This window comes from Bubalus bubalis, chromosome 15 (assembly GCF_019923935.1).
Source record: "Bubalus bubalis isolate 160015118507 breed Murrah chromosome 15, NDDB_SH_1, whole genome shotgun sequence".
Lineage (NCBI taxonomy): Eukaryota > Metazoa > Chordata > Mammalia > Artiodactyla > Bovidae > Bubalus > Bubalus bubalis.
The window spans coordinates 80,940,863-80,959,102 of NC_059171.1; the positions used below are offsets into that span (position 1 = coordinate 80,940,863).

Consider the following 18,240-nt stretch of genomic DNA (forward strand, 5'->3'; position numbering starts at 1 on the left):
CCTGTCCTGAGCTGAGCCAGGGCTCTTGAGGACGTCCTGATTGGGGGTTCGGCGGTTCTGCCCACAGGGGCCAGCCTTTGGATCCCTGGGGATGGCTGTGGGGGAGGCGCGCAGGGCCAGCCTGCCTGGCGGCGTCCCCCCCGCTTCCTGGTGCGAGGGGGCCCCACGCACGGCTCCTCCCCGTCATTTCCCCAGCCCGGGGGCCGCTGACTCACACCCACGCCCAGGGCCCCATCCCAGCCGGCTCCGTCACACTGGCTGAACTGGTTGGCCCGGCCCAGCCCCGCCCGCTGCACCCCTCTCGCTCAGCCCTTGCCCCAGAGCCTCGCGGTAGGTAGACGGAGGCACAGAGCGGGAGTAGCGTCGGGGCACGGGAAGTGGCACCGGGCGGGTGCAGTGTTAGGGGTGGGGTAGGGCGAGCGGCGAGTCCTGCGGCGGCTTCGCCACACCTGGGCTCCGGGCCTGGAGCTCGGCCCACGTACGGGCGGGCCTGCTCGCCGGCGCCCCCTTGCGGCCGTGGCTCGGCCCTGGTCGCCTCGCAAGGAGGCTGCGGGCGGCAGCTCTTCCGGGGCCGAGCTCGCGCCCACTCCTACCCCACTGACCGCCCCCTCCCCTAGGGAAACCCGGAGAGAGCCGCCAGCCGAAGAGGGAGACCGGCCCGCAGGCCATGGGGCGCGCGACCCTGGAGCGCCCGGAGGCCCCTGCAGGTGAGAACCCACGCTCCCCAGTGCGCTCTCGGGCCGGGGGCTGGACACTGCACCGTCTCCGTGTGTACACTCCCCACGAACGCGTGTGCTGGAGCGCGCCTGCGGAGCGGCCTCGCGGGGCCCCTCTCCCGTAGGCCTGCAACTCCAGCGGGACCCCCTCCGCCCTGGCAGAGCGTCCCTGGGGTCGGGGTGTGCGCTCTCAGTCCCAGGCCTGAGTCATGGTCTCTTGGCAGCGGCCTCCAGAGCAGAATCTCTAGGAAAAGTTCCCTCCTGTGGCCCAGACCCGCATTCAGGCGCACCTACCCCCCGGGTGTCCTCAATCTCTGCGGCACTTCCAGGTTTCACACCGTTAAGGCCCTCGCGTGTCTGCCGTCTGGCTCTGCTCCCTGGTGAGCCTGTGTTCACGCTGCTGCCCGCTGCCAGCTCCGTGCCCCCACATCCCCCCCTCGCCCCACCAGCTGACTCTGGCTCTGAACTGGCCCCTCCATTCCCCTCCGTGTTTTGGCCACCAGCAGCCAGTCTCTCCTGCAAGTGTGGTCCTCCCCAGGTGGCTCTGGCCTCACCCCCAGATAGACTCCCAGCACTGTCAGTCACCTTGGTTTCCCCCCGGACCCCGAAAGGGCCAGGGTGAGGAGCCTGACCTTGTCCTGAGGACAGGGCCGGACCCCAGAAGGCTTGCAGAATCCTGACTGTTGGTTTTATATAAGTTTTAATGCCCAACCTATGTATTGGGAGAATGTCCAGTACCAGCAGATGGGGGCCTGGAGAGCGTCAGAAATGAGAGGCAGTGGAGGACAGGCAGGCTGGGCCCCGGGAGCCCTGCCCGGGTGGTGCTGCCCCTGTGCTCTCCCTGCTGCTCCGCCAAGGGCTGTCGCCAGGGGTTGTGTCCTGATGTCACTTTCTCAAGATCCAGGCGCCTGGTGAGAAGCCCAGTCTGCCCTTAGGTCCTGCTCCCGTTGTCAGGCCCTGTAGGGACCGGTGTCTGCCCCCTCCTTGTGGGTTTCTGTAGTGGGAAGTGGGCTCCTACTGAATTTTCCAGAACAGAAACCAGCCTCACAAGGTCAGGGTCTCGAGCCTTCAACAGGTCGGTCCACCCTTGTCTGTGGACCTGGAGTAACACAAGACCTGCCGTTGCTTTGCCTCTTTCTGCAGGAGGCGGGTCCCCCACTCAGGCAGGGTGGGTGCCAGGACCACGGACGTGTTACTGGTCTGCAGGTGTGGCCTCGACCCAGAGGACAGACGCAACTGCAGAGCCTAGACTTCAGCCTGTACAATCCGGGTCCCCTCACGGTGGAGGTGTCAGCAGGACTGCTTCGCTCAGGGCTGGGCGGCCAGAAGTGCACGCACCCCCAACCCCTACCTTCTCCTGCGGCCATGCTCATGTGTCTGGGAGCCTCGGCTCCCTGCAGTGGGTACCCTTCCAGCGTATTCACACTCTGGTCTGTTCCAAGAAGCCCCCCTGCCCCAGAGAGGATCTGGCCTCCTCTCACCACCCACGTTTCTGACAATCTGTCCAAATTGTCAGCTTGAGTGCATGAGTTGATGTCATGACAGTTACTCGACAGGTCGGTAGCCGGCCTAGATCGGCCTTGACGAGAGGGGCTCGTGCTGCCTGTCGGCCCGCACGCCTTTCTCAGGCCTGCCCGCCGTCATTCCAGACTTGTTCACTTCAGGCTCCCGATGCTGGCTAAGCCCTTCCCGTTGTCCTGGAGCCGTCTACCTGCACACCGCAGGCCGCTCTCCCCGCCATGAACCAGGTACCCCTGGGAGATTCTCTCCTCCGCTGGGACCTCCCGAGAGGAGCTGTGAGGTGGCAGTGGGCAGTCTGAGGGGCGCCTCCGTGTGGACTGAGCTCTGTGGATCGAGCCAGAGTCCCCTGTCCACCTCCAGGAGCGATGTTGCGCGGCAGAGAGGAGTGCGTCGGGATGTGTTCCTTTCTGTCGTGAAGGACCACTGTGTGTGCCCAGCGCCACAAGTCCCAGAGCTAGGACCCCGGCTCAGGGTGGGGACTCAGGCTGCTTGTCCTCTGGAGCCCTGGCTGGACTCCAGGCTCCACCAGGGCCCTCCCCATCCCAGAGCTGTTATCCAGATCCAGAACCATGTTCTCAGGGGAGGCACAGCCTTGCTCTGGAGCCTGAAGTCTGTGCTGCGGCTCTCCCACTGGGTCCCCCCGGCCTCCTCCTCCCCACGAGTATACACCTTCAGCTCGTCAGACCTGCCGGCCAGCCAGCCTGGCAGCACACACCTCCACCAGAACCCCTGGGCTTGACTGTTAGCCTCCTGGGCCTCCCAGGACACGGGTGGGATGCTATTCCCAGAGGCACCAGCTGCACTGAAGTCCTGAGAGGCCTGCCAAGCTCTGGGCCTCTTGACGGAAGGAGGTCCGAGGCATAACAGCTTAGCTCTTACCTTTAAGGTATCCTGGCACGTCCCAGATCTGCAAGCTCTAAACTCCTCATTAGTGTGGGTTAGTCTCCCATCCTCTGGATCTGCCTGGATCCGTGAGTTGTCGGGATGACGTGGGTTTCTGTGCTAGTTCCCTGTAGCTACTGTAACAACAGTTAATGCACTTTTAGTGTCTCAACAGCACAGATTTACTGTTTTGCAGTTGTGTGGGTGAGAAGGCTGACCTGGGCCTCATTGGACTAAACTCAAGGTGCTTCCTGCAGGCTCTAAAGGAGGATCTGTCCTTTGTCCTCTTGAGCTCCTGCAGGCGCCCGCATTCCTTGGCTCAGGGCTGCTCCCTCCCTGTCCAGAATCAGCAGCCTCTTCCGAAGTCCCAGCTCCTCTGCGTCTTCTCCTAAGCCTACTCCGATGACCCCAGCTGGCTTCCTGTCTTCAGGTCGGCTGACAGCGGCCCTAGTTCTGCCTCCAGTCTTGATGGCCTTTGCCATGTAACACAGCATGTTCACAGACTCCCGGGAACAAGACAGGGGCGTCGGCAGGGGCTGCCATCTTGCCCACCGAGAATAACGTGGTCCTGAGACAGGGCAGAGAGGGCCTGCTGCTTGGCGTGGATGGGAGGGCACCACGGGCCAGACGCTGCCACACGCCACGTGCCGGAGGCCCAGGGTGGCCCTGCTTGGCCCGCCGTCTGTACACGTTGCCTTCATCCATCTTCTCCCTCCATTGTTTCTTGCAGAGGCCGGACAGGTGAATTTAGCGGAGATGTGATGGGCACCACCACACCTGATTTCCTCAGGTCTCTGGGTTTTTAATTTAGGCTTTATTCTTTGAGAGCAGCATTGAGGGGAAAGCAGGAGATTCCCATAGACGCCCAGCCCACCACACATGCACGGCCTCTCCCATTATCAGCACCCCCACTCACACTGCTGACAGCTGACGAGCCTCACGGACACACCATGGTTCACATTAGGGTCTACTTTCAGTGTTGTATATCCTGTGGGTTTGGACAAATGTTAATGACATATACACATCATTGTGCCATCACACGGAGGATTTTCACTGCCCCAGAATTCCCCCGTGTTCTGTCTGTTGCTCACACCCTCTTCCATCCCTCGCCACCACCAGTCTTGTTATTGTCTCCATAGTTTTCCCTTTTCCAGGACGTTGGAATCATACAGTATCATAGCCTTCTCGGATTGTTTTTTTCACTGAGTAATATGCATTTAAGTTCAGTTCAGTTCAGTTGCTCAGGGGTGTCCGACTCTTTACGACCCCATGGACTGCAGCACGCCAGGCCTCCCTGTCCATCACCAACTCCTGGAGTTTACCCAAACTGATGTCCATTGAGTCGGTGATGCCATCCAACCATCTCATCCTCTGTCGTCCCCTTCTCCTCCCACCTTCAATCTTTCCCAGCATCAGGGTCTTTTCACATGAGTCAGTTCTTCACATGAGGTGGCCAAAATATTGGAGTTTCAGCTTCAGCATCAGTTCTTCCAGTGAATACTCAGGATTGATTTCCTTTAGGATGGACTGGTTGGATCTCCTTGCAGTCCAAGGGACTCTCAAGAGTCTTCTTCAAAACCAGAGTTCAAATGCATCAATTCTTTGGCGCTCAGCTTTCTTTATAGTCCAACTCTCACATCCATACATGACTACTGGAAAACCCATAGCTTTGACTAGACGGACCTTTGTTGGCAAAGTAATGTCTCTGCTTTTGAATATGCTATCTAGGTTGGTCATAACTTTCCTTCCAAGGAGCAAGTGTCTTTTAATTTCATGCCTGCAGTCACCATCTGCAGTGATTTTGGAGCCCCCCAAAATAAACTCTGTCACTGTTTCCATTGTTTCCCCATCTATTTGCCAGGAGGTGATGAGACCAGATGCCATGATCTTGGTTTTCTGAATGTTGAGTTTTGAGCCAACTTTTTCTTATGCCATTATCTTCATTACCTCCACCATAGTTTGGCCTCAGGTCAAATAACAGGGAAGGAACACAGCCTCGCCCATCAACAGGAAATTGGATTAAAGATTTACTGAGCATGGCCCCACCCATCAGAACAAGACCCAGATTCCCCTTCAGTCAGTCTCTCCCATCAGGAAGCTTCCATAAGCCTCTTATCAATCTGATTACATGGACCACAGCCTTGTCTAACCAAGACAGACGGGTCATGGCGGAGAGTTCTACCAAAACCTGGTCCACTGGAGAAGGGAATGGCAAACCACTTCAGTATTCTTGCCTTAAAAACCCCATGAACAGTATGAATATGCATTTAAGGTTCCTCCATAAGTGCATATTACTGAGTGAAGGAACCGGGGTCCTCACTCCAGGACTTGCGGCGTCAGGCGCACAGCGGTTCTTCAGGACAGAAGGGAGCACATCCGGCCGCACTCCTCTGTGCCGCACGACGGCGTTCCTGACGGCGTTCCTGCGGGTAGAGGGGCTGCAGCTCTCCACCCACCGCGCTTAGTCGCTCAGTCCGCAGGGAGGCACCTCTTGTGTTTTTCTGTGTCTTGAGAGCTCACTTCCTTTTAGGGCTCCATTGTCTGGATGAACCACAGTTTATTTACCCACTCACCTACTGAAGGACATCATGGTTGCGTCTACGTTTTAGCAATTATAATAAATCTGCTGTAAACATCCACGTGCAGGATTTGATGTGAGCATAAGATTTCAATTCCTTTCGGTAAATAGCAGGGAGCACAGTTATTTAATTATTAGAGTACTTTTAATGGCACCCCACTCCAGTACTCTTGCCTGGAAAATCCCATGGATGGAGGAGCCTGGTGGGCTGCAGTCCATGGGGTCTTGAAGAGTCGGACACGTGTGAGCGACTTCACTTTCACTTTCACTTTCATGCATTGGAGAAGGAAATGGCAACCCACTCCAGTGTTCTTGCCTGGAGAATCCCAGGGACTGGGGAGCCTGGTGGGCTGTCGTTTATGGGGTCGCACAGAGTCGGACACGACTGAAGTGACTTAGCAGCAGCAGCAGTTTTATAAGAAACTGCCTAACTGTCTTCCAAAGCAGCTGCAGCATCCTGCGCGCCCACCAGCACTGACAGCAGGTTCCCTTGCTCCGCACCCTCGCCAGCACCTGGTGTCAGAGTGTCCGCCTTCTGGCTCTTCTAACAGGCCTGCAGAGGTATCTCACTCTTGTTTTACTTTGCATTTCCTGCTGGCAGGTGATGTGGAGCATCTTTCATGTGCTTTCTGTGCCAACAGTATAGGTTCTTTGCTGAGGTGTCTGTTCAGCTCTTTGGCCCATTTTAAAATCAGGTTGTTTTCTTACTGTTAGGTCTTAAGAGTTCTTTGTATATTTCAGATTACAGTCCTTTATCAGATATGTCTTTTGCAAACATTTCTCCCAGACTGTGTTTAGTAGAGAAGAAAATTTTCATTTTAGTGAAGTCCAGCTTATCAGTTGTTTCATTAATTGTGCTTCTGGTGTTGTACCTAAAAAGTCATTGCAAGGTCATCTGGGTTTTCTCCTCTGTTACCTTCTAGAAATCAGTTTTGTGGGGTTTTTCGTTTGTTTGGTTTGATTGTAAGACATATGGGATCTCAGTAACCCAACCCAGGATTGAACCCGGGTTGCGTCAGTGAAAGCCCAGAATCCTAACCACTAGGCAACCAGGGAATGCTCCAGTTTTGTTTCATATTCAGGTCTGTGATCCATCTTGAGTTGATTTCCATGAAGGGTGTAAGATCTGTGTCCATATTCACTTTCTTGCGCATGGACGTCCAGGTGTTCCAGCAACGTCTATTAAAGAGACCACCTTGGCTTCACCCATTGCCTTTGCCCCTTTGTCAAAGGTCAGCTGACTGTATTTATAGGGGGGTCTCTCATGTCTTTGGTGCTGGTATTAGTCTCTTCAGTTCCTCCAGGAAATTGTTGTATTTTGTTCATGGTCCTGGTGGGAATGGGGAGTTTCTCGAGCTCCCCTCTGGCTCTTGCTATGGTAACAGCTCTGCTGGTCAAGAAGCCAGTGTGAGCATTCTGCCAGCCAAGTGTCCCTGTCCCAGATGGACCTGGGAATGGACTGGGGCCACAGCGCCGCCTGTCCCTCAGCCTTCACTCTGAAAACAGGACCATGATGATGTGACAGTGCACCCCCAGCCCTCCAGGCAGCAGTGTCAGTTCAGATATCATGTCTGTAGGCCTCCAAGAGTCTCTATTCTCGTTTCTCCAGGGCACCATTGACCCTGACAGAGGCCACCAACTCCTCCGGGGCGGGCAAGGGAATGCCAGCCTGGGGAGAGCACTTGGAGAGGCTTTGCAGGGCCTCCACCAAGGGCATCTGGCATTCTCTCATGGCAGCTGTGAGTCTTTGACCTTGACTTTTGTCTGGAAACTGGGTGAAAGACTGGTGGCTGATGTCAGATTTTGGGTGGACGGAGCCTGCCCTGTCTCTCGCCCTGGGGTCTCTGCGTCCTGACTGTCCCCCTGACCGCTGCCTATGTCTATAGCATCCTGGCCCCGCAGCTCACTGCTGCTGCTCAGCCTCTTCCGTTCTGGGCTCCCATCTCCCACTGACCTGAGGACAGCCCACTGGCCTCCCAGCCCAGCCTGCCGATGGTGAGGTCACAGGTGTTTCTCACTGTTTGATGCAGGGCTGTCCTCTGAACCCTCCCAGGGGGCCTCAAAGGGGGAGGCTTAAACAAGCATTGTTGGGCCGCCGTGGGCCTCTTCCTGGAGCCCACCTGCACGTCCCTGCTTCATCTGCTCAGCCCCTGACGCTCCTTACTGGCCTGGGTGTAGCAAAGGGGTCTTCGGGCGAGGTTATCGTGATTCAGAAAGACCGCTCTCCGCGGGCAAGGCGGAAGGAGGCGTCCTGGCGCGCGTGGCCGGCTGCGGGAGCCGGCAGGTGTGGCCGCTGCGCGGCAGCGCCAGAGCAGAGGGGCGTCGAGCAGGCAGGCGGGCGGCGCTGCGCTGCCGCCGCCTCCCGCGCCCCCTGCTGGCGAGATAAACGGAGCGGCGGCGGGGCCCGCGCCACTGGGCGTCCAGGCCCGGGGCTGTGGCCTCCGCACACGCCGCCCCGCACGCCTGTGTGCTCCCTCCGCGCAGTGCGGGCGGCCGTCCGCTCTGCCTGCCGGCAGGTCCTTCAGCCTTGGAAGCGGCCGTGTCTCAGCTCGTGGTCTCTGAGTCAGGAATGCAGGCACAGCTCAGCCAGTGTCTCCTGGGCGTGATAAGCCCCACTTGGACCAGTGGACACGGCAGTGTTTGGGGGCCCTAGAAACTGGTTCAGAACCAGAGCTTAGTCCCCAGTGTCTGCCTGCTGTCCTTCCTCCAGGGCCTGGTCACCCTAGTCAGTGGACCGGGGCCTCTGGGAGGCTGGGAGGCAGATCTGTGCACACCGAGGTGGGTCTTGGGCCGTGTCCTGAAGGGACGCAGGCTTCCCTTTCAGCCGCAGGTGCGAATTTGACTCACTGTGATTCCTGCGCTTCTCACCCGGGTTACTGGCATCTCATGTCTCTCCCACGGCTAGGGAGCTGGGTGCCAGGTCAAGGACAGAAACACGACCAAGTATACTGCGTGCTTGTGTCGCTAGGGTCTGTTTCCTGGCACCTTCTGGTACCTGTCAGAGTGCAGTCAGGAATAATATTTTTTTTTTTTTTTAGTTTTTAAATTTTATTTTAAAAATATTTATTTATTTGGCTGTGCTCATTTGCTGACTTCTACATTTGATGTCGCTATAAAATGTCCCAGGAGAGCATAGTTGGATTTATTTCCTACTTGGGTGCTCGAATAACGTTTTCCTGAAGGGCCAGCAACTTAAATAGGACATATCCGATGCCAGCTGTTCTGCTCCCTGGTGTAGTCTTTGTCCTTTTTGTCTTAAGATTCATTTCAGAAATGTTTGTGTGTTTTGTCTCTAAATACTTTCCCCATCACTAGACTCCACATTCCAGAGACACTAATTCATTGTCCTCACTGTGTGCCCTCACCTGCGTGCCCCACTCTGCACCATGCGGGCTTCGTTTCTGGCTGCTCTTGCTGTAGTTGTTGGCCTGCAGAACTGAGAATTAAAAAAAAAGAAGAAGAACTGAGAATTGTCTTCCATCTTTTCTGTGATGACTCTATTATCTGCCTCCTCGTTCTGTTTTTTTTCCTCTTGTCTTTGATCCCTTGAATTTCTGTTTTTATTAAGCTCCTCCCCAGCTTGCGGCGCCTGTGGAGAGCGGGCTCTTCTGCTTGTTTTCCCCCAGCCTCCTGAATGCCGCATCGTCTGGGGCACGTGTGCACCTTCTCCCTGCCCTTTCCTTCACGCTGAGCTTGGCAGCTGGGTCTGTCGCTCCTCTGCTCTGACTCTTAGTTCTTGCTCAACCAAGAACACAGGTTGAGCAGTTACGCTCAGGACTCGCCGGTTCTGTTACTGGACTGTTGCAAAGCCCTGTGCAGTGTGACTGCCATGACCCCATTTAGAGAAAGGGGTCCTGAGGCACAGAGAGGTAGGCGGTCACACATCACAGGGTCAGAGAGTGGCAGGTGGGTGTGAATGCCTCTTCTAGTTCTAGCGCTGGGATGCTCCGCTGTGGCCGAGTGTGCTGCCGGGCTCCAGGCTGAGTGCAGGGCCAACGGATCACAGCTCCCAGGGGCTCCCTCTTCCGAGCTCCAGTGCACTTGTGTTTGAGATCACCCACTTCAGCCCTGTCGGCCCTGGCTCTGGGTACGGCTGCCTGAATTTGGAGGGGGTCCTTCTGGCTTTCAGAGGGAGGGCGTCTTTGAGGATCAACAGTGGCTTCTTGGTCTTGCTTGGGTTTCCCACCACCATCTCCACATGTCTTCCCAAGCTGCGGGCTCAGAGGGTGTTTGCAGGGTCGCAGCTGTCTGGGATGGGGAAGGGCAGGCTTGGTGCCAGAGATCTGGCTCAGCCTCATTTGCTCTCTGCCGCTGGATTACTCTGGTTTGGTCGTGTTTGTGTATTTTAGAACATTTTTGATCCTTTGGTCTGGTCGGGAGGGATTTCGCCTACTCCACTCGCCTTGTTAACCTGGAGCTCTGGCACACCTAGTGTTGGCCCCGCAGCCGCAAGGATCGCAGCGTGGAGAGGAATCCTGGGATCCATAAACCCTCTCCCCACTAGCAGGGCCAACCGCGGAGGACCGAGCAGCCACCATCATCCAGTGTGCCTTCCGGAAACTCCTGGCTAGAAAGGAGCTGGCCCGCCGTCAGCAGGAGCACCAGGACTACCAGGAGCTGATGGAGAAGCTGCAGAGGGAGGTGAGGTCAGGTGGGGCTGGGGGCGCGGACACAGGGCCGGGGGCGGGAACTGTAGGGCTAGGGGCGGGAACACAGGGCCGGGGGCAGGAACTGTAGGTCTGGGGGCGGGGACGTAGGGCCGGAGGCAGGGACACAGGGCCAGGGGCGGACACTGTAGGGCTAGTGCGGGGTGGGATGCAGGGCTGAGCTGTAACCCGACTGGATCTCCCGCAGGCCTTCGTGGCCCAGGTTCGGCGCGAGCAGGAGGCGGCCCGGCGGCGGCAGGAAGAAGCGGCTGCGGCCGAGCGGCGGCGGCAGGAGGAGCGGCTGCGCGGGGCGCGCGTGCTGGAGGCGGCCTTCGACGGGAACCTGGGCGAGATCCAGGCGGTCCTGCGGGAGGTGGGCGGCGGGGCGGCGGGGCGGAGGGTCCTGAGCTTGGGGCGCCGCTGACCCCCGCCTGGCGCAGGTGGACGAGCTGCTGACCCGTGAGGGCGTGGGTTGCGACGCGGCGGGAATGGCGCGGCGGCTGCAGCGGCGCTTGGCCCTGGTGGACTTTGAGGACAGCGGCGGGAACACGCCACTGTCCGAGGCGGCGGCGGGCGGGCAGTCCCTGGCCATTCAGCTGCTGGCCGAGCAGGGCGCCAGTCCCAACAGCAAGGTGGGCACCGGGGCCCGCGAGGGCTGGCGGTCGCGCCTCGCCATGGCGGGCCCTGCTCAGCCAGTGTGTCCCACAGGGCGCCTTCGGCCGGACCCCGCTCTACCGAGCGGCCTTTGGGGGCCACCTGGAAGCCGTGGAGGTGCTTCTGAAGCTCGGAGCTGACCCCCGGGTATATGCGGACGACGGGAGCACCCCCGAGCAGGTGCGCGAAGGAGGGCAGAACCCCCGCGGGACGCTGGCTCCCCCTCTCCCAAAGCTGTCAGGAGCCTGGTGGCTCTCCAGGCTGGGTCCTGACCTTCCTGGACCCAGCAGGCTCTCTCCCTACGGAAGTCCTCGCTGTGAGCCTTCCCGGGAACGCGCCATCAAGACCACAGCTCCTGGCTTCCTTGGGCCTCCTCTGGCCAGGGTTCTTCTCTTCTCCCTGGACCCTCAGTCCACCTTAGAAGTACTGTTTCCAAGGAAGGTGGGGAAACAGCAAGGCTCCTGGGGGCAGCGCGGGGGCCCAGGGGTTGAGGGCAGCATTCGGCCTGCCCATCTGGACTCTCACCCTCAGAATTTCCCCGTTTCTGAGAAAATTGATCCCTAAGCCCCTTCCCCAGGTGCCTCGGCCTGGCAGCTACTCCCTGGCATCTGGACACAGCACCAATGGGCCTTTTCCCAGGCCCTCGGCTGGAGACCGAGGGGTCCTGGATTTCTCCCGGGCCCTGGAGGCCTGGTCAGATAGGTGGCCCAGGACCTCTGGGAACAGCTGTGAAAACGGGTCAGCCAGTGCCACCGCCTTCTTTAAGTGAGTCTGAGTTGAGTCTCAAGCCTTGCCCCGCCCCCGAGTCACAAGCCCCGCCCCCGGTCCTGCTCCAGGGTTGCCCTTTGTACTTTCCTCTGCTCTTCTCTGCTCTTCTTTGATAAGCAACAGAACAGGTTTTAAAAGACCAGCAGAGCCTTTGGCTTCAAACTACTGCTTCCACTCTAGATGAAGGAACAATAGTGAGGCCAGGAGGACGGAAGGGCCTGGCCACAGCCTCAGGGTGGCTGGAGTGAGGAGCGCACAGGGAGGCCCACCCGTCAGATGCTGGTGCCCTGGTGGGCCCGGGGCTGAGGGCTGGAGAAGTGTGCAGGCTGAGGGGTGTTGAGGAGGACGTGGAACCCACTGGTGCCTGAGTTCGGGGGAGGGGTGCAGGGGGCACTGAGAGGAACAGCACGCAGTTGGGCAGGGGGGAGCAGGAGCCCTCTGGCTGTGGGGGGAACAGGGACAGTCTCTTTAAGAGGTGGTGCTGGAGCAATTGGATGTCCACAGGCGAAGGAATGAACCTCGACCTAAACCTTGCACCCTATAAAAAGACTAACTCAAAGTGGATTATGGATTTAAATGCAAAACGTAAACTCTAAAACGTATAGAGGCGCACAAGAGAAAATCTTTGGGAAAGATTTCTTAGACAAAAAGCACAGTCAGTCTATAAAAGAAAAATACCCCAAGAAATTGAGCTTCATCAAAATGTAAAACTTTTGCTCTGCTGAAGCCCCTGTTAAGTGGATGAAAAGACAAGCCACAGAGGAGAAAAATCCTTGCAGACCACAGGTCTGACCAAGGACCCGTATTTACAATATTTAGACAGCTCTCAAAACTCAATGGTAAGTCATGCAATCCAGCGGCTGTATGTATGGACGTAACTGATCTGCTTTTGCTGTATACCTGAAACTAGCACAGCACTGTAAATCAACTGTGCTCCAATAAAAGTCTTAATAGAGAGAGTTCCAGAGGTGTGGAGGGCGCCTTTGGGGATCCAGGGAATACGAAGTGTCTCCTGCTTGTGAGGAAATGCCTCGAGGCTGGGGACGGAGCACCTGTCAGGATGGGAGGAGGGAGTGCCGAGCCTGTCGCCACCAGCCTGGGCAGGCGCGCTCACAGCCCTTGCAGCACTGGGTGGGGTACTTGGAAGGACCTTGCCTCAGTAGTGAGGATCAATGCGGCTCTGGTACAGCCTCGCCAATCTTAAGGCAAGACCCAAAGGATAAAACTTCCCAGGTAATTTAACTGTATGCCAAAATTCAAGAACGTGTATGGAGATACAAAATATCCAGCTCCTAACAAGACAAAATGCACATTATCTGGCACCAATGAAAGATTACCGGGCATACAAAGGTGCAGAAAAATATGACCATGAGAAAACTCGACCAGTGAAGACAAATGAACTGACGTGGAGTCACAGTTAGGGTAAAAGACTTGTGAAAGTGAAAGCCATTGTAACTGTTCCAGATGCTCAAAAATTGAATAGAGAATGGAAGACATAAAAAGCTTAAATTCTAGAGGTAAAAAAGACAGTGTCTGCGATGAGAAACAAAAAGCTATAGGTGAGATTAATGTCCACTTAGAACAGAGCTAAAAGTTGGTGAACTTGAGGCTCACAAGAGAGAAACTGCTACAAGTACAAACACTCAGAAGAGAGCAATTCTTCCAAGTGATGAGCATCCACGAGCTGTGGGGCAGTTCAGGAGGCCTACTGTGCATGTAATTAGAGTCTCCAAAGGAGAGAAGAAAAACATACACACTTGAAGAAATAATAACCTTAGGGTTTCCAAATTTGATGAAAGGTATAAACCGTATTCCTCAAATCTCAATAAACTAGAAACAGGGAGAAAAATCAGGCTAAGGCACAATGTGATAAAATTTCTCAAGGCCAGTGCTAAAGAGAAATCTTATAAGCAGCCAGAGGAAAAAAGACATGGACAGGAAAACAAGAATTATGGCAGACTTCTTGTTGGAAAGAGTGGAAGTGAGGAGAGAGTGGGGCAGCGTCTTTAATGGTACTGAAGAAGGAAACAAATCTTGTCAACCTTGAATGCTATGCTCAGTGTAAATATGTTTCATAACTGAAGGCAAAGTAAAGACATACCTTTGCAGACACGCAAAACCTGGAAGACTCAATCACCAGTGGACTCACACTATAAGAAACATTAAAGGAAGACGTACCAATAGAAGGGATGCCAGATGGAAATACGGATCCACTCAAAAGAGTGAGGAACACTAGAAAGGGTAACTACGTAGGTAAATATATGAGATATTGCCTTATTGTTTAAACTTACTGAGAAGGTAGTTGAAACAAAAAATAATGGCACATGTCCTGTGGTTTTGTAACACATGGAGGTACACATACTGAAAATTGCACAAAGTATAGTTGTTTGCTTCAACTGTGTGACACAAAGATAAAGGTTGGCAAGGGGAAATGAAACGTACTGTGGGAGGTTTTTGTATGTGAAGTGGTACAATATCATTTAAAGGCAGTCTGTCATAAGTTAGAGGTATACATATGCTGGAAGCCCTAAAGCAACTACTAAATATCAATAGAGTTATAGTGTAAAAAAAGAGGAAAAGGAAGTTGATACTAGAACCAGGAGAAAACAATAACACAGGGTAATTTTAAACTCAACCATATCAATAGCTTCATTAAATGTAGAAGGTCAAAAGACCCCAATTAAAAGGCAGATTGTCTTTTGAATTAAAAAAAAATCCAACTATAGCGACTTGCTGGTGGTCCAGTGGTCGAGAAGCCACCTTCCAATGCAGGGGACGCAGGTTTGATCCCTCGTCAGGGAGCCAAGACCCCACATGCAGAGGAGCAGCTCAGTCGGGCACCGCAGCTACCAACCCTGCTTCAGCGCCTGTGAGCCACAGCCGGAGACGGCCGCACCGCAACAGAGGGCTCCGTGCCAGGCTAACGACCCGGTACAGCCCAATGAGTACATGTTTCTTGAAAATTCAACAGTATTCTGCCATAAGAAACAAACTTTAAAGACACAAATAGAAAATTAAAAGGACAGGACAAATGTGCTGGGATAACACTAAATATAAGAAAGCTGAAATGAATATATTAACATCAGAAAAAGTAGACTTAAGAACAGAAAATATTACTGAGGAGAAAAGAATCATTTCATAAGGACAAAGGATTCATCAAGAGGACAAAAGAATCCTGAATGTTTTTTGCAGCTGTACATGAAGCAAAAACAGAGAAGTACAAGAACTAAATCCACAATCACAGTAGCAGATTTCCGCATCCCTACCTCAGCAACCGGTGAATCAAGTAGAGAAGTCAGTGATGTGGTGGTTTAGTCGCTAAGTTGTGCTCGACTCGTGAGCCTGTGGACTGTAGCCCGCCAGGTTCCTCTGTCCATGGGATTTTCCAGGCAAGAATACTGGAGTGGGTTGCCATTTCCTTCTCCAGGGGATCTTCCGAACCCAGGGATTGAACCTGGGTATCCCGCACTGCAGGCGGACTCTTTACCGACTGAGCCACGAGGGAAGCCGCCAGTGATGCTGTGGAACTGAGTGACCTCAGCCACTAGCTGTGCTTCTGCCCGCCATCCCTTCATCCCTCATCTGTCCATCTGTCCTTGTTTTCATAAATTCATCCACTCAACCCAATCTTTTTTCCCTGAAGTGGATTTACTCTTTCATCAATTCACACCTTTTCTCATTAACTTATGAGTCATTTATTAATAAACTTGCTGGCCTGGATACTCGCTACTGTATCTGTTTCACCCTTCCTACCACGGTAAGCCATCCTCATTTATTCATGTATTTAACTACTATCAGTTTACACAGCTATCCATCCATCCGTTCACACACCCACTCATGCTGTTTACTTGAGAGAAGTAAATTTTGAGGGAAAATTTTTTTTTAATTCTCTTTAAAAATTTTTATTAGGCTGCACCATGGTTTAGTTGTGGCGTGTGGGATCTAGTTCTCTGACCAGGGATTCATCCTGCAATGAGAGCACCGAGTCTTAGCCGCTGGGCCAGCAGGCATATCCCGTACTTGAGAGGAAATGTTGAGAAAACAGGGACTGTGCTTTTGGTTGTCACATGAAAGGCATTCACAAGTTGTGTTGAATGATTGGATTGGATTCATCTATCCATTTGTTCAACCACCTTCTTATCTAAGTTATTCATCCATTAAATCCCTTCATCTATTAATTTTTATGTATCAATTCATTATTTCATCCATTCATTCAATTAACCCAAGAATCCTTCATTCTTTTATCATTTAATTCATTAACTTACTCATCTGCTCCATCTGTCCATTTCTCTCATCCCTGATTTTGCACATCTTTGAACTTTCTTTTTGAATACAAACCACATACTGAGCATTGCACAAATTAAGGTTGTGTGGCTCGATTAAACCCGGATTAACCTCCTGAGTCCAGAAATGAAACGCTGCCAGGCCCCTGTGCCCCATGCTGAGAAGCCCACCTCCTTCTGCTGTTCCTCACTCCGGAGCAGGAGCGGAGGGGCCTGGGATGGGTGCGGACAAGGGCTGTGTCCTACAGATGGAGGTCTGCGAGGGGACAGCAAAGGCTGCAGCCAGGGACCCTGCAGTGGGGGCTGGTGGGTGGGGTGTGGAGGAGGAGGGCAGGTGGGGGGATGCGGAGCCTGAGGTTTCGGGAGGGAGGCCGTGGGGACCCTCCAGTGCCCGGCTTCACGGGTGCTGATCATGATAATCAAGGCTCCGGGCACCTCCCTGGCCCACCGTCAGGGCCGCCTTTCTGCCCTGGGGTATCCTGTCTGAAGTGGGACTGTAGCACCTCCCCAGGTGAAGAACAGGCGGCCCGAGCTCTTGACCAGTGGCTTCTGTCGCTAGGTGGCCTCGCTGGACACGGTGGTCAGCGTGCTGCAGTCGTGGGACCTGAGCCTCACAGACGCCATGCTCCGGAACATGGAGGCGGAGCAGGAGCGCCGGGCCCAGGAGGCGGCGCGGCACAAGGAGGCGGAGGCCCAACGGTGCGGCGGGTGGGAGGCGGGGGGCCGGCCCGGGGCTGCTCTGACCGCCCCCCTCCACCGCAGCATGAACCTCAAAGTACAGCAGCTGGCCAAGGAGCAGCAGCAATGTCACCAACATGTGAGCCGCCCGCCCCCGGAGGGGAGGGCGGGCGGGCAGAGAGCTGGGAGCGCGGAGGCGCCCTGCGGACCCCCAACCTGGTCTGGAGGCCAGCTTGCCCCCTTCCCCACAGCTGCAGCAGGCCTACTGCGAGCTCAACCGGAGGATCCTGGAGCACGACAAGTGCGAGCGGAGGGGCGCAGGCCTGGCTGAGCTCACGCTGCAGGTTGGCTTCTCCCCCTTGGACCTGGGGAGCCCCCTCCCTGGGCTGTCAGCTTCCAGCAGCCACCTCTTGGGGCGGGGCGCCCCCTCTTCCTTAGGGGTCCCAGCTGTGCACGGCAGGTAGGTGTTGGTGTCCAGCCTTGCCCTGAGCAGAGCGTGGGGCCCCCCTCCAGGCCATCAAGGATGCAGAGGAGCAAGTGGACAGGCTCCAGCAGGAGGCCCAGAAGGCGGAGGAGGCGCTGGCCCTGGCCAGGCTGGAGCTTCGGGAGCAGACCGAGGAGGGTGGGTGGGGCTGGGGCTGGAGGCGGGAGGGCCCCCGGTGGGTATCTGGGCCGCCCCTCCCATCGGCCCCACATTTACACCCCCACAGTGGAGGAGGAGGTGCCCGGGCTAAAGTGCCAGGTCAGCGAGCTCCACGACGTGCTGATGAAGGACGTGGGTGACCGCATCCGCGCAGATGGCAGGTCAGTGGTCCCGGCAGGCCAAGGGTGGGCTGGGGGTTCTAGCAGATGGCAGTGACCTGGAGGCCGCCCCCAGGTGGCCTCTTGTCATCGACCCTTCGGGCCAGGCGGCCACATTCCTGCGCTACCAGGACACCAACTACGTGGACGCCGTGAACCCCGACCACCTGAGGCCGGAGAGGATCCGGCTGGCGCTGCTGGGGGCGCTCAGGTGAGGTGGGCGGAGGGCAGGCACCCGGACGCCACACCCACTCCCGCCCCAGCCCTCACTGCCACAGCCTACGCCGTCCCCGCAGGTTCGGGAAGCCGCTGGTGTTTGACCTGCGCGAGATGGATCTGTTCCTGGCCGTGCAGCAGCAGCTGGAGGCAGTGCAGCCAGGCCTGGCGCAGGAGCTGCTGGGCCGCGGGCTGCTGGAGCAGGAGAGGTACCTGTCGCTGCTGCGGCCGACCGATGGGCCCGAGTACGGCCCCAACCAGTTCCAGGAGGCGCGCCTGCAGCACTTCCGCCTCTTCTTCGTCACCAAGGTTCGGTGGCCCCCGGCCGAGCAGCTGCAGGTCCTCCTGCCTGTGCGCGTGCAGCTGCCGGGCGGGGGCCTCTAGCAACCCGCCCCAATAAAGGGCCCGACCCCAGGCGACGTGTGCGTACCACGCAGGGGAGCGGGCCTTGGGGGTGGTGAAGGCAGTCCCCCAGCCCCCCTCCTACTGGGGGGCAG

The 18,240-nt window shown here is 56.0% G+C and overlaps 1 protein-coding gene across 7 annotated transcripts in view; it reads left to right on the forward strand.

The window, feature by feature from the left end:
* The window catches only part of IQANK1 (IQ motif and ankyrin repeat containing 1), a 23,413-nt gene extending 5,251 nt beyond the window's left edge, over positions 1–18,162 (forward strand). For 3 of the 7 annotated variants that reach the window (XM_044928403.2, XM_044928408.2, XM_044928402.2), the window contains 11 exons: positions 618–707; positions 10,202–10,338; positions 10,552–10,716; positions 10,784–10,975; positions 11,052–11,177; positions 16,608–16,865; positions 16,978–17,070; positions 17,240–17,348; positions 17,437–17,530; positions 17,604–17,738; positions 17,824–18,162. In XM_044928403.2, the coding sequence (XP_044784338.2) occupies positions 618–707; positions 10,202–10,338; positions 10,552–10,716; positions 10,784–10,975; positions 11,052–11,177; positions 16,608–16,865; positions 16,978–17,070; positions 17,240–17,348; positions 17,437–17,530; positions 17,604–17,738; positions 17,824–18,127 (1,703 nt within the window). In that variant the 3' untranslated portion in view covers positions 18,128–18,162. Of the gene's footprint in view, positions 1–349; positions 708–10,201; positions 10,339–10,551; positions 10,717–10,783; positions 10,976–11,051; positions 11,178–16,607; positions 16,866–16,977; positions 17,071–17,239; positions 17,349–17,436; positions 17,531–17,603; positions 17,739–17,823 lie in introns of those variants that run through there. The other 4 variants (XM_025264760.3, XM_044928404.2, XM_044928405.2 and 1 more) reach the window with 3 other exon arrangements.
* Positions 18,163–18,240: the final 78 nt, after the last annotated feature.